This window comes from Eschrichtius robustus, chromosome 11 (assembly GCF_028021215.1).
Source record: "Eschrichtius robustus isolate mEscRob2 chromosome 11, mEscRob2.pri, whole genome shotgun sequence".
NCBI classification, from domain to species: Eukaryota; Metazoa; Chordata; class Mammalia; order Artiodactyla; family Eschrichtiidae; genus Eschrichtius; species Eschrichtius robustus.
This window is the reverse complement of record NC_090834.1, coordinates 21,528,167-21,542,516: the sequence shown is the minus strand read 5'-3', so window position 1 is coordinate 21,542,516 and position 14,350 is coordinate 21,528,167. Positions and strand designations below refer to the sequence as shown.

Here is a 14,350-nt window from a genome sequence, read left to right as displayed (position 1 = left end):
AGTAGCGTACGTGACCCTGATACTAGAATGTACATGGGGATTTTTCTTTAGAATCCAGAGAAGTTATTACAATTCTTAGCTCAGATTCCTGAATTTTAAAATTTCTATTTAAAGGCAAAACTGTATATTAACCTAAAATTTCAGTTCTCTATCACTTCCTCATAGTATTTAAGCCCTTAGGTGTAATTTCTTTTTCATAGGTACTAAATATGAAGAAAGACAAAACTACTTTGTCTACTTTTTATTAATTTCCTTTGGTTGTAAGCATTAATGATTATTTTTGGCTAATAAATTATATTCTGTTGTATGCTTTGTAGGTACCCTTAAGTACAGTAGCTTTAATAATTGGTTATTAAATATTATACTGTTCTGCTCTTTAATATTGCAACAATAATAGTTATCTTAGAAGGTAAAATAATGCATGTTGTTCACTGAAAGAATCAGGAATATGAGATACTTATTAGTCTCTGTTTGTTTTTGATGATTATTCCAGCCCCAAATTCCTTGTCTCAGATTTTTTAAGCACTAAATCGAGTAACTGATTACTGGTACAGTAGAATTTCATTTCAGTTAAAAGTTTTTATTTTAATTGAGGTATAATTTATATATAGTAAAATGCCAGCAGATTAGCTTTTAAATCAGAACATAAGGTAACTGTTATATATAATCAAAATTACCCTTAAAATTCTTAATTGTTCATAAAATAGTCATGTTTTATCTCAACAAGTATGACATAGGTGTTCTTTCAGTGTTAGATCAGATTGCTGTTTGGGTGAGTACCAGATGAAGTAATTGGCTTACATTTAATAGTCATGTGATTAAAAAAAATTTTTTTTGATACTGGAATCACTTAAACACAATTAATTTAACTTATTTTACATGCATATGTGCTGTAACCCATTCTGTTTAGAAGAAGGAAGATAGCACATGCTGTTCAAGATTTGGTCTTTAACTTTGAAGGTCCAGTCAGGTGTCCTTCAAGGTGTTAGTCTAAGGAGGACTAATTCAAGCTATCTAAGTTTAAAAGAGACTCATAAAGTCACAGTACTAAGTTGTTGGTTTAGAATGGAGAAGATACCTTCAATTGTTGATTTATTCCATGTATAGTATATAACAAACTTTTATCACTAAGTATCTGGGGGAAAATTAGTAATCAGCTTATTTGGTGAACCTAAGTCAAACACAATAATTTGATGATTTTGTTGGATGTTTATAATTCTTGTATTGAAAAACCCAGACAAGCAATCTGTTCTCCCACAGTAGAGTTTAGCAGTCTGCTGATACGAATAATCAGCTCCACCAGATAGTATCCCTCTCTTTTAAAAAGAGCTAGATATACATAAGTTTTTGTGTACCAGGTTTCTGACTTGGGCATTTGGGTGGTTTGTAATACCTTTTCAAGGTAAGAGGAGAAGGAACACATTTCAGAAGAGGAAGATTTCAGTTTTGAACCTATTGAGTTTGAAGTATCTGTAGTATAAGGGCAGTTTCAGTAGATTGTCAGGGGTTGAAGCCAGATTGTGGTGGACTGGGGGTGGTGATGTGAGGTATGGAAATGAAGGATGGTGAATATGAACAGTTCACGAAAGAAATTTGGCTGTGACACAGAAAAATACTAAGAGGAGGGAAGCATGAGTTTATAGACATGTTCTTTAAAAGATGGAAAAGAATTAATTCCTTTATTCACTCTACAGATTTTTGCCTCTTTTGTTCTGGCACTGGGCATAAGTGGTGAGCAACATGGATGTGATCTTTGCCCTCTTAACACAAATAAGCGTATAGGCATACCTCCTTTTTTCGCACTTTGCTTTATTGTGTGCTTTAGGTATTGTGTTTTTTACAAATTGAAGGTTCATGGCAACCCTGCATCAAGCAAGTCTTTTAGCACTATTTTTTCCAGCAGCTTTAGCTCACTTCATGTCTCTGTGTCACATTTGGTAGCTCTCGCAATATTTCAAACTCTCCACTAGCAAAACGATTATGACTCCCTGAAGCCTCAGATGGCGGTTAGCATTTTTTAGCAATAAAGTATTTTTAAATTAAGGTATGTACATTGTCTCTATGGATGTAATGCTATTGCACACTTAATAGACTACAGTATAGTATAACCATAACCTCTATATGCACTGGGAAACCAAAAAATTTGTGTGACTTGCTTTCTTGTGGTGGTCTGGAAATGAACCGAAAATATCTCTGTGGTATGCCTGTATCTGGTATTATATGTAAGCAGGGGACAATAAATGATGGAGTGAAGATCCTGAGAAAATAGAGGCATAAGTCTTTTAAAGTCCCAAATAGACAGATTTAAAGCCAGGTGGGACAGATTAGCCTTAACGTGAAGAAGATCTTCTTTTTCCTGGACAGAAGGAAAAAAAAGTGGGAATTTTTTCTTTTTTTTTTTTTTAGTTTTTATCTCTTTTTTTAAAATTTAATTTTAATTTTATATTGGGGTATAGTTGATTTACAATGTTGTGTTAGTTTCAGGTGTACTGCAAAGTGGTTCAGTTATACATATATATATATATCCATATATATCCATTCTTTTTCAGATTCTTTTCCAAAGTGGGAATTTTTGGATACCTGCAAACCAGTCATGCAGATTAATAATACAAGCACATTATACAAAATGCAAACGAATGAGATTTGAAATGCAGAATATAAAAAGCTAGAACATAAATCTTAGTGACATTTAATTTAATTAATCCATACCTTCAGATTTAGTTAACATTGTAATATCTGCAATTGGCTGCACTGATTATGCCCTCAAGGCTTGCCTCTTGGTGAGCACAGAGGCCAGATGGCAAGAGAGAGTATAAAGACAAGAAAAATGTGGAAACTTAAATGCTGTAAAGAGGAAGACAAAAATCTCCTCAAAAGCAAGAGCTTAAAAGAGGGTACATAGAGAAAGTGGTGTGTAGTAAAAACATCATGGTCTGTCTGAGGCCCCATTAAGGAATTCACGCTAAATAGTGAGTAACTTGTCCAAGGGAAGATTATATCCCAAGATTCCTTTATGCTGCTAAGAAATCCGTGGGTTTACCTTAAAATTTTTACATAGTAAAAAAATAATATTTTAATACCACAGCTTTTGCTATCAGTAAAATAGGATCTGAGTATTCATCAATAAAGGTGGATAATTATCATCATAATTCCCAAGGAGAATAGAAATACATAGCAGGATAGTGAACACAGCAGGTAAATTATATGCATGCTGAATTTGCTCATTTGGTGTTAAAATATTAGTCGTTGAAAATGAGAATGTTTGTGTTTGCTTACATTTGCAGAAGAAACACTGGAAGGATACAAAAGAAACTAATAAATTATTTGAAGTGTTGGGGGTGGTGGTGAAAAAAGTGCCTTTTCACTTGTATACTTCTTATATCAAAGTATTACCGATAGACAATAACAAAATTAAATTTAGCAGCAAAGAAAGTAAATACATAGAGTCATAGAAGAATTAAGACCCAAGAATTCTGATTTTCAGTCTGTTCTTGTCTAATTTTTTTTATTAATCATGAGGAAGTCGTTTTCCCTTTTTTTGGCCCAATATTTTATTCATTTCAAACATTTGAATTCCCATAAACTAGCCATATAACTATCTTAAAAACATATATTATGTGAAATAGTTTCAGGGTCATAGAATCTTTTTATTTTGAGATAGTTGTAGATTCACACACAGTGGTAAAAAACGATAGTGAGGTCTGGGTCCTGCGTATCCTTCTCCCAGCCTTCCGTAATGGTAACATCTTGCATGACTTTAGTACAGTATCACAACTAGGATGTTGACATTGATGCAATCCACTGACCCCATTCAGGTTTCATCAGTGTTACTGTAGTCATTTGTGTGTATATATTTGTTAATTCTGTGCAGTTTTATCATGTGTATAGCTTTGTGTGGCCACCACAGTTAAGGTACTGAATGATTCTAGACTTTTAAAAAGAATGTTTGAATCTTAGAGGCATTTTCATAGATTTTTTTTTCCTTGCAGTGTTCTGGAACAACACAAACTGACAAAAGAACAGTGGGGAGAAAGAATACAGAACTGGCATGAAGAACATAGAGGAATGCTAAGGTATTTGGGTGGTTATTTTCTTAGTATTTTTTCTCAAATTAAAGTTTTTTTTTCATAACATTTATTATTACATCAGATTATCCCCAACAGATTATTTGACTTATATAAATAAATATAAAGCACTAAATTTTAATCCAGAGTGTTTTTGTAATTTGTTTGGTATTACTTTTACTTATATATATTAAAATTAGCTTTATTTCAACAGGGAAGATTCTATGATGGAATACCTGAAGATTGCACAGGATCTAGAAATGTATGGAGTCAACTATTTTGAAATAAAAAATAAAAAGGGAACTGAATTGTGGCTAGGCGTTGATGCTTTGGGTCTGAATATTTATGAACATGATGACAAGTAAGTAAATTAGTTGCATAGTAAACTAGTCATTATTCATTGGTCTATATGGCTTTGCTCTTATGTTTGTAAAGTTCTTTTTGGGCTAAATTACTCTTAACTGCTTCCCCCCCCCAGCCCAAATTAAAAGATTCGTTAGTGCCACATAGGCTCTCAGATAACATATATCTGTTTTCTCAACATCTTGCAGTTTCAGAGTTCTCAAGTGTATTTTTTAAATAGAATGATTGACTTTTATTTGAAGTGTGCTTCTTGATGTCTTGTGAGTTATGTCTAGTAACTTAATTAAAATTTGTTCTCGCGTAGATAAAGAGTGATTCCTTAAATGTTATGCCTGGCATGTAGGTTGAAATTGAAATTAACATGTATACATCAGGAGCAGTGAGACAATGAATTAATAGGTGTATAATTTACTGTATTTTGTAACACTTTTTTTGAACATTTATCTTATAGGAATTGTTTTGAATATTTTTAGACATCAATGAAGTAGAATATTCCTCCTGTATCATGCATAGTGAATAGTGTAATTTTACTTTGAAATTGACCAGGAATATATATGTCAGACTCTTAGAGCACTTTTCAGTAATGATAGCTACAATTGCTTTATTCCTTTCTTTAATTTACCATCTCACATAAGCATTCAAGTCTGTGCCAGTAATGCCTTCTCCTAAGACGTTTCTTTTTATTCTGGGTTGGCTCCAGAATTTTATTTTCATTATTTACAAGTATCTAATAAAATACACATTCCTAAGCAAATAGAATAACTCCAAAAGAGAGGATTTTACTAATTTTACTCTGATATATTTTTTCATATATTACAAAGCAAGTTAAAATGCTATATCATTCAGAAGAGAAAATTTTGAAATCTTTGAAAAGCAAAAATGACTTCAAGAGTAATTTTTGTGGATGAAATCTTTTCTTCTTTTTCTTCCTTTAGAACATTTTTGAATGAGTTTCTGTAAGAGTACCTATTATAGTTATGACTACAGATAAAGATGGGGAATGTGAAAGAGGGGTTAGCTCAAGATGGGAGGGATTGGGATTGGGGATTACGGACAAGGGGACTTTGGACTTAACTGGAATGGTTCAGTTTCTTTTTATAATGAGAATACATTAATCTTAAGGGATGCTTTCATTTTTTAAGGTTAACACCTAAAATTGGTTTTCCCTGGAGTGAAATCAGAAATATTTCATTTAATGACAAAAAATTTGTTATAAAGCCGATTGACAAAAAGGCACCTGTAAGTAAAATTCTTTCATTTTATGTATTAACTCTAATATCTACCACTTTGCTATGATACCACTTGAAGAATGGCATTATTCATTTATTGAATTGCTTCTGAGGAATATTCTCTTTTCGTAGTTTAACTTTCCCAATGATGAAATAACATTAAAAATACAAGGTTTTAATCTTTTTACAACATGTAAATTACCAGAGTTTTATTTTAACTGAGTTTTAACTATAAGGTAGGTAATATTTATTAGGAGGTGGTTGAAAACAATCAGCATTCCTATTTTAAAAAAACATGTTGGTGGCTAGAATTAGTAGAGGTTGCCCTACTCTAAATTAACTTGTTTAAGAGCTTTGCATTATGAACTTTGTATTTTCATAACTTGAAGCCTTGAACTTAAGAAATCTTTATATTTAAATAGATTTTTTGATTCCTCTAGTGTCAAGTATACTCCAGTATTTTAACTCAGTTATTGGAAAGACAAAGATATGGAGAACATTTCTAGGTTAAAAAGCTTAACAGCCTTGAACAAAGGTTCAGTTTTGAGATTAATGGCAAAAGGCAAAACAAACAAAAAATCCTCCTCTGAGGTGAAGAAACTGATGCTCATAGTTTGTTTGGAGAAGAAAAAAGAATAAATGACATTTAATGCACTGAGAGGGTAAGAACATTAGCTTCTCCATGAAACTGGTAGGGAATGAAAAGGTGAGGAACCAGTTATGTGAAAGTATGGCATATACATGAGGAGTGAAGAAATTTTATGATTTCTAAACTATATGGAATATGACATTAGAAGTCATAGCACAGGTTGAAATTTAGTACAGGTTATTGTGAGAGAGACTGTCCTTCATGAAGATTTTAAATTTGGGCTCCTTTATGTTTAGGATTTTGTTTTTTATGCACCTCGTCTGAGAATCAATAAGCGGATTTTGGCCTTATGCATGGGAAACCATGAACTATACATGCGAAGAAGGAAGCCTGATACTATTGAGGTACAACAGATGAAGGCTCAGGCGAGGGAGGAGAAACATCAGAAGCAGTTGGAAAGGTATGGAATTTATAGCCTTTCATTTTTAATTGATAGGAATAGGTTATCTAAAATTTAAGAATCCTCATCAGTTTCTTTAACATACTCTAAATTTACATTTTTACGTTAGTTTCATTGTTACTAAAATTGAATGACAGGAACTTCCCTGGTGGTCCAGTGGTTGGGACTCCCTGCTCCCAATGCAGGGGGCCAGGGTTCGATCCCTGGTTGGGGAACTAGATCCCGCATACTTCAAGTAAATATCCTGTGTGCTGCAGCTACCACACAGCACAGCCAAATAAATAAATATTTTTTAAAAAATTGAATGGCAGCATGTATTATCACTATCCTCTTTTAAAATGAGTATGTATAATTTTCAAGTTAGAAATCTTTGACAAATATTTCTGAGAAAATGGCTTTTCGTGACTCCATAGATGTGCTTTTCTTTTATTGTGCTTGCTTTTTAGTGACAGACTTTGGTATGGATGTAGTAGTTTGAAATTTTCAAGTTTGTTTTGCTTGTGATTTGTGTGTCTTAATTTTTCAGGGTAAGAATGTGCTGAGTATTTGCTTTGAAACAGTGTCAGTGACATTGTAGAACTGAAGTGAACAGTCAGTATACAGAGCTGAATAACAATAGCACTCCCTACCAATGACACTGATATTTTTAACCATGGTTCACTTAGACTTTTGATCAAAAGGTGTTAAATATATTAAATTGAGATTTTTGAAATGTAAAAATACTGAATAAAATCCTTGTTGACCCTGGAACCACATTACTGGGTCTAGCAACATAATTCCTAAATCTGATTCTATATTAATTTAGACTTTATGCTTTATTTGAAAAAATTTAGAGACCAAATTAAAGTTAACCTCTATTGAGGAAATCTTTGGAGAATAACACAATAATTTAAGAACAGAGTAGGTCCTAAAGAAAAAAAAATTGATGACCCCTAACCATATATATAAAAACATGTGTCATGTTGGCAATAACATGATTTGAATCCAGCAATTAAATTGGTCCTCTGCCAGATATAATTTTGCTACCTATATTTTTAGTGTTTGTATTAGATTTATTTTTTTCTTAAATGTTCTCTGTATTTCAGATATTTTAGTAATTCACATTGCTCCCCTCAATTTGTCTGCCTTCGAGAAGTTTACTGCTTCACAAAACATTTTTTATACAGGCATGAAACTTTCCGGTAATTCCTGACCCCACCATTAAAGATGCTAAGTTGGAATGTTACTTTGGGCTCTGTCATTTTTCACTGCTCTCATGTAGCTTAGAATCACATTGTAGTTCTAGTCTTACCTACTTTTTAACATAGTTCTGTATTGGGCTTTACTTTCTCTCTTTGCTTATCCAGCATAGCCTTTCCCTCTCTCTCTCAAAGACAAAACTTTTTTTTTTCTCGTTCTCTCTCTCCCCCTCACCCTCACCCTCTCTTTCTTCCTTCCTTCCCTTCCCATCCCTCTAAAGTCTCCTATTTGAGTTAAATGAGAAATTATATCTCATACTCATCAAGCCGTAATATGTCCTGACCAATCTGCTTGTCTATGATGTTGATGTATTATTTACATTCTTAACGTAAATATATTTGTCTATTTTTCTTTTGTTTCTCACACATAGAGAGGAGTGTAGTATAATTAATAAACACCATTTGTTGATGGTGCTATATTTTAGTTAGTCTAAGGCCTAGATGAAAGTGGAAGATTTTAAGTTTCTTTCTTTCTTTTTTTTTTTTTAAACAGTAACAACCCCATGGTTCCTTTCTTGGATTCCATGAAAGGTTCCAGCATTTCATTAGCAAGCATTTATTGACTGCTTTGTACACAGTAGGAATTCGGTAGTTGTTTAATTCATTTGAATGCCTAGAGGATGTTTTTTATTAGTCCAGCCACATAGGGATTGGCAGTCTTTCAGAAATGGCATTCCAAGTCTTCATTTATTCCCTGCTTTACAGGTCAGAGAGAAATGACAGCTGTGTATGTGGAAACAATTTTGGTCAAGCCCAGTGACAAAGTAGCCAGCAGACATACTTGGGGGAATGCTCAGAGATATGCTGCCTGTGCTGCTGGAATCTCTTGGGCAAGAACAGTAGCTGGGAAGGGGCAGCAAGAGGCCTCTTTCCCTACAGTATGTTGGCATATGTGGCCATATTCTCTCCCCATAACTCTGATAGCTTTTTTTCTTATAGTGAAAATGATCTTATTTCCATGGGTTATTGGTCCCTGTAGTCTGTGTTCTTAAGTTATTTGCATCCAAATTGAATTGAGTTTACAGTTTAGAGCCAGATACCTACATGTCAGTTGTAGGTTAGCTATGGGATATTCTGTGTCATGGCTGGCTGCCTGTATCACTAGGACTCAGCTGGTGTCATGCAAAGAAAACAGGCTTTGGAATGAAATAAATCTGGGTTTGAATTCTCTTCTGACACTTGTTGAAAAGTAACTTCTGACCCACTGTTCTCTTGCCCTTACTATGAAAATAATAGTCCTACTTTTAGGAGTTTTTGTGAGAAATACTAGTGTCAGTATAGAAACATTTAGCAAAGTACCTGATGTTTTTAATAAGTAGTAGCAGTAAATAATTCTTAATATTATTAATACATAGTCTGAATAGAAGTTAGTTTGAGAAGTTAGTCTGAATATGTTAGTTTTAATCTTCACTTTAAGAAAAATGTAATTGAGGCCATCTGATATTCTTTAAAAAGTAGTATATTCTAAAATATTTTTTGTATATTAGTACAGAGAATTGATAGTTTATTAATATGTTATTTATTTCTTAAAATAGAACAGCTTGGTCAAATGAGTGTTTCCGAATCCAAACTCTAAGTAAAAATATTTACATCTGTGGTTTAGAGTAATCACAAGAGGCTTGCTCCATGGGGAAAGTGGGACTTCATTTTGAGAGTTAGAGACAGGGGTAAGATATTTTCAGAAGATGAAGCCAACCTAAGCAAATGTGTAAAGATAAGGATATGCACGGCATGCCTAGTGGCCTGTGAATGGACCAGTTTGGTCCTCCAACAATGTTTAGGGGAGAAGCAAGCTTTTTCAATTTCGTAAGGGAGACAAGACAGGCCTGCAAAAACTAGGTATCACTAAGAAATGTGGAGAGCCAAAGGCATTTGTATTAATTGAATGGGATGTTAGTTGGTGATGGCTGTAGTCAGGCGAGAATTCTTATTAAGATATGAGACACAAGCCTCATAAGAGCGCAGCAGAGTAAACTTTGCAAAATGCTTTAAATATTATAGTCAAGTTAAATATCGGCTATACATTTATTCCATTTTTCAGTACAAAGACTAAATTTTCCCCCCGACTTGCTTGTTACCTTCTGTCTTATTTCCTGCTTCCATATCTCCTTTACCTCCATCCTTGAGGATGAACAAATGAAACATCAATAGGGAAAAGCTAAATAACACCAGTGCCTATCTCCAGAAGGGGCCATCTGTGTGCCAGAGCTGGACCTGAAAGGTTCTGAGTTCATGGAATATTATTACAGCCTTTAGTCTTGAGATCTGTTTTGTGGTGTAAGTCCTCATAAAGTGTCTCAGGGCCTCAGGGAGGGAGGGAGGAAGGTAACTAACTGTCTTGGAGAACTGTGGCAACGCTGGATTTGATTGAGCAGAGGCTGGGGAATGTTGGGGCTAGGCTATTCAGCATCTTAGAGTAGCAGACAGCCTGGCACGAAAAAAAGTAGCTCTTGGCTATGCTAGCAATTCCTTGAAAAGTACTGTGCTCTTGCTTTCACAATCAAGCCTGCCTTTTCAGCTTTCTAAAGAGTACAGAAAGGTCAGCAGCCTCTGTGGAGGCCACCAGGCCCTTGCTTTGCTCAAGGAGGTTGGGAAACTCAAACATTTCCTTAAACCTCAAGCACCCCTGTCTTCTAGAGGGGTGGGGGCTCCCAAATTCTTACATCTCTTTACCTGTGTGTACTCTTACAGGTTGAATAGGATAGGAAGAAAGAGGTGAATGTGCTGCAGAGTGAGTCCAAGTCTTGGCGGCAGAGGGGTGCTTAGTTATTGACTCCTGGCTGTTGAGAAAGTACCTTGTAGGGAATTCTAGAACAGAGGTGGAGCTCCCCTCGCATGAATGAACTCCAAGCCCTAGATTATTAAGTGCTGTGAGGATTCATTAAAACCAGCTGGGGAGGTATGGTCACCCTTACACTTAAGGGTCTGTCTCTTGCCGACTTGCCACAACTGTACCTGTTTATCCCAAAGCTGGGTTGATTCTCTTTTCATGTTGGAGGCATATAGGTACTAGGAGCTGTAGGAATTTTTAAGTTTAGGTTTACTGAGTAAGGAATTGATAATAAAACTTTGCTGGTAAGCTTATCAGAGACTGCAGGTTGAGAAACTACATGGTTTGGGCCTGAAATTCAGAATTGACATCAAATGGCAGCAGTGTCTTTTAGAAATATTTAGGTATATTCAGGTAAGTGTCAGATGAAATCGTAATCGATTTTTTTTTAACGAGAGAAAATTATTCCCATTAAAGTAGACAGTATTATCTGATAATTAACATAGGGTCTCTTATTCATCATTATACTTCTGGCCCTCAACATAGAGTCCGACCCACAGTAGGCCCTTGGTAGATGTTTGATGAGTGAATTTGGCTATATTTAGATACATACTGTCATTCTAAGGGATTTGTCAAAGGAGATTAAACTGGTTTGTCATCTTGTATCTAAGCATAAGTTGGTACTACCTTAGAAATTAAACTTCTATTAATTAATTGTTAATGGTTGAAAATTGTTGCCCTCCCAGGTTATTTTGCTGTTTAAAGTGAAATAGCCTTGTTTACTCCCTTCAACCCTTTGTTACTTCCCCCAGTGGAGGGCTTCTGCTAATCTAAAGAAGGCATGTCCTTGGGTATAGCAGCTGTGCAGTTAACTCGTTTTGTGCTGACATAATTTACTGTCAAGAGTTCATTTTAAACAGTCATTGACTAAATTTTTGCAACCTCACAATTGTGTATGTTAACAGTGTAGTCCTATATTCTTAACTATATGAGTTTTGAACAAATCTGAGTATAATGAGGACTCTGAAAATATTTATGCTGTAGTTTCTTCTTAGTTGATCCATAGCTAGTACTTAGGCTTCATATGAATATTTGCATATATTAATTTGTGACAGCACAATTGTAATTTCTTTCAAGGGCACAATTAGAGAATGAAAAGAAGAAAAGAGAAATAGCAGAAAAGGAAAAAGAAAGAATAGAACGTGAAAAGGAAGAGCTAATGGAACGTCTGAGGCAAATTGAAGAACAGACAATGAAAGCCCAGAAAGGTAAAAGTTTCTTTTTGACACTGGATTCAACATTGTTGCTCTGTCATCAGCTAATAGTATTTCTTACTACTGTTAAATCTTATTTGTCTTATCTAGAATAATTACATTTAATTGCCAATTTAATACTTGGTGGAATTACATCATAAACACGATTAAGGCACATTCAACTATACAAGGCTCATATATCCTTTTCTTTCATTTACTTAAGCACTCACATATTTTTATGTGTACCCTTATTATATATTACGAATGACTGTATATATTAATTTATTCCTATCACTATTCAGGGTTCCATAAACAAAAACACGTTTTCAATACTTTCTAGTATTTAAACAAAAGCATTTTATGGATATGTAAGAACTTCAAGGCATCTAGATAATTAAAGGCATTTTAAGCTATTCTGACTATTTAAACTCTTCTGGAACTGTCTCTAAATTTAATTTCAGTATATTAAAAAAATGCACAACACATAGTAGAAGTGTTTTGTTTGTTTTTGGTAACATGTTTGGAAGAGCCTATGTCCTAGGCAGTAGGTAACCAAAATGCTACATTGTATATATAGAAAGGATACATTGGATTTAGAGAGTGTGGTTTATATAAAGTAACTCTAGAATATACTAATTTCAAACAAGAAATAGTGGGGAGAACAAAAGAAAAAAGGTATTGAGCAAAATAAGATGTTATGCTCCTTCCTAAGCAGTAGGATCTAGGGGATAACATGAAAATCTACATTATTTATAAAATTAAGTTAATACCTGCTTTCCTGACAACTGGTAGGACCAGCCATTCACTTGTGTTGGAAATAGCTAATGGTCTTATTTAAGGTTTATTTTCATTCCTTACATCAGCCTACCATGGTGGGGAGACGCTGTTGAGCAGTGGGTAGAATAACTTGCAGATGGGTAGCTAGAGGAGGAAGTCACAAAGACTGTTAGAAATCCACAAACTGATCATTCCAATTGCAAGATGATTGGAAATAATATTTCTAAGAGAAGAAATAGAAAAAAAAAAAAACTGGATTTTGTTCTGACTCATTAGAAGCCTCATTTCTCAGAGCTAGAAAAGACCTAGAAACTATTTAGTTTAAAGCCCAGAGGTAGTAAAGAGACTTATTTGCAGACCATAACACAAGGGTAGAACTTGTTTCCTGAATTCCAACTTGATGCTGTTTCTACCACTCTAGGTGCTTTTTCATCAGTTAAAGCAGACATTTGTGATGCGCCTACTTTGTGCTGTGTTTTAGAAAGGCAGATACATAGCATGCATGGGAGTGAAGGCTGTGTGGTTGACAGAAATGAGATGTATACATTAAAAATATTAATAAAGTGAGGTAACATGTACTAAGCACCATGTGAAGAGTATAAGCAATACTCTTAAAGGAAGAATACTGTAAAAAAAAATCTGGAATATACTAATGTGTGTTTTTTAAAAAAGGAAAGTTTAGGGCTTCCCTGGTGGCGCAGTGGTTAAGAATCCACCTGCCAATGCAGGGGACACGGGTTTGAGCCCTGGTCTGGGAAGATCCCACATGCCACGGAGCGACTAAGCCCGTGCACCACAACTACTGAGCCTGTGCTCTAGAGCCCGTGAGCCACAACTACTGAGCCCGCGTGCCGCAGCTACTGAAGCCCGCGCACCTAGAGCCCGTGCTCTGCAACAAGAGAAGCCACCGCAATGAGAAGCCCGCGCACTGCAACGAAGAGTAGCCCCCCGCTCAGTGCAGCTAGAGAAAGCCCGTGTGTAACAACGAAGACCCAATGTGGCCAAAAATAAATAAATAAAATAAATTTTAAAAAGAGAGGAAAGTTTAAAGAAATGTATGATACTGCTCTGATTTTAAAGAGAAGATTGAAGGATAGCACTTTTTCATTCACATAATACATTTTCTTAGAGAATAGCTATTTACTAAATCTTTCAATCTTATTTATTTAGGATGTATAATAAAAATATTAATGATTTACATACAGAAAAGTACTCAAGTAAAGAAGCACCAAAGAATATAAGGAAGATAAAACATAAGAAAGAATATAGAGCATGCCTGTCAAGACAGTTTCAAATCAGTCATCCTAAGGCAAAGGACATCCAGTTTGTTTTTTTGTTTGTTTTGTTTTATTTTTCTAATAATAAAGCTTTTCCAGGCTGTCCTAAACTCTGCATGGTTGTCTTATAATTTATGCTAAATTCTCATTCAAATGCAGTAACTCTGGTCATATCTAAATCATGATATTTAGTAGATAAACCTATAAGTTTTTGTTTGAAAAGAAACTTCCATACTTCATTATTGTCATTTTCTTGAAAAAAAATTTTATTGAAGTCATTATTTGAAATGTCATAAATCATTAAATAGAACCATTCTGACATTTTGCATT

The 14,350-nt window shown here is 34.5% G+C and overlaps 1 protein-coding gene across 1 annotated transcript in view; it reads left to right on the top strand.

Annotated features, from left to right (window-relative positions):
- Window positions 1-14,350, top strand: part of RDX (radixin) — a 69,871-nt gene that overhangs the window by 35,961 nt on the left and 19,560 nt on the right. Inside the window, exons 6-10 of the mRNA XM_068554348.1 lie at window positions 3,990-4,073; window positions 4,279-4,425; window positions 5,570-5,666; window positions 6,542-6,705; window positions 11,851-11,981. Coding sequence (XP_068410449.1) covers window positions 3,990-4,073; window positions 4,279-4,425; window positions 5,570-5,666; window positions 6,542-6,705; window positions 11,851-11,981 — 623 coding nt within the window. The remainder of the gene's footprint in view (window positions 1-3,989; window positions 4,074-4,278; window positions 4,426-5,569; window positions 5,667-6,541; window positions 6,706-11,850; window positions 11,982-14,350) is intronic.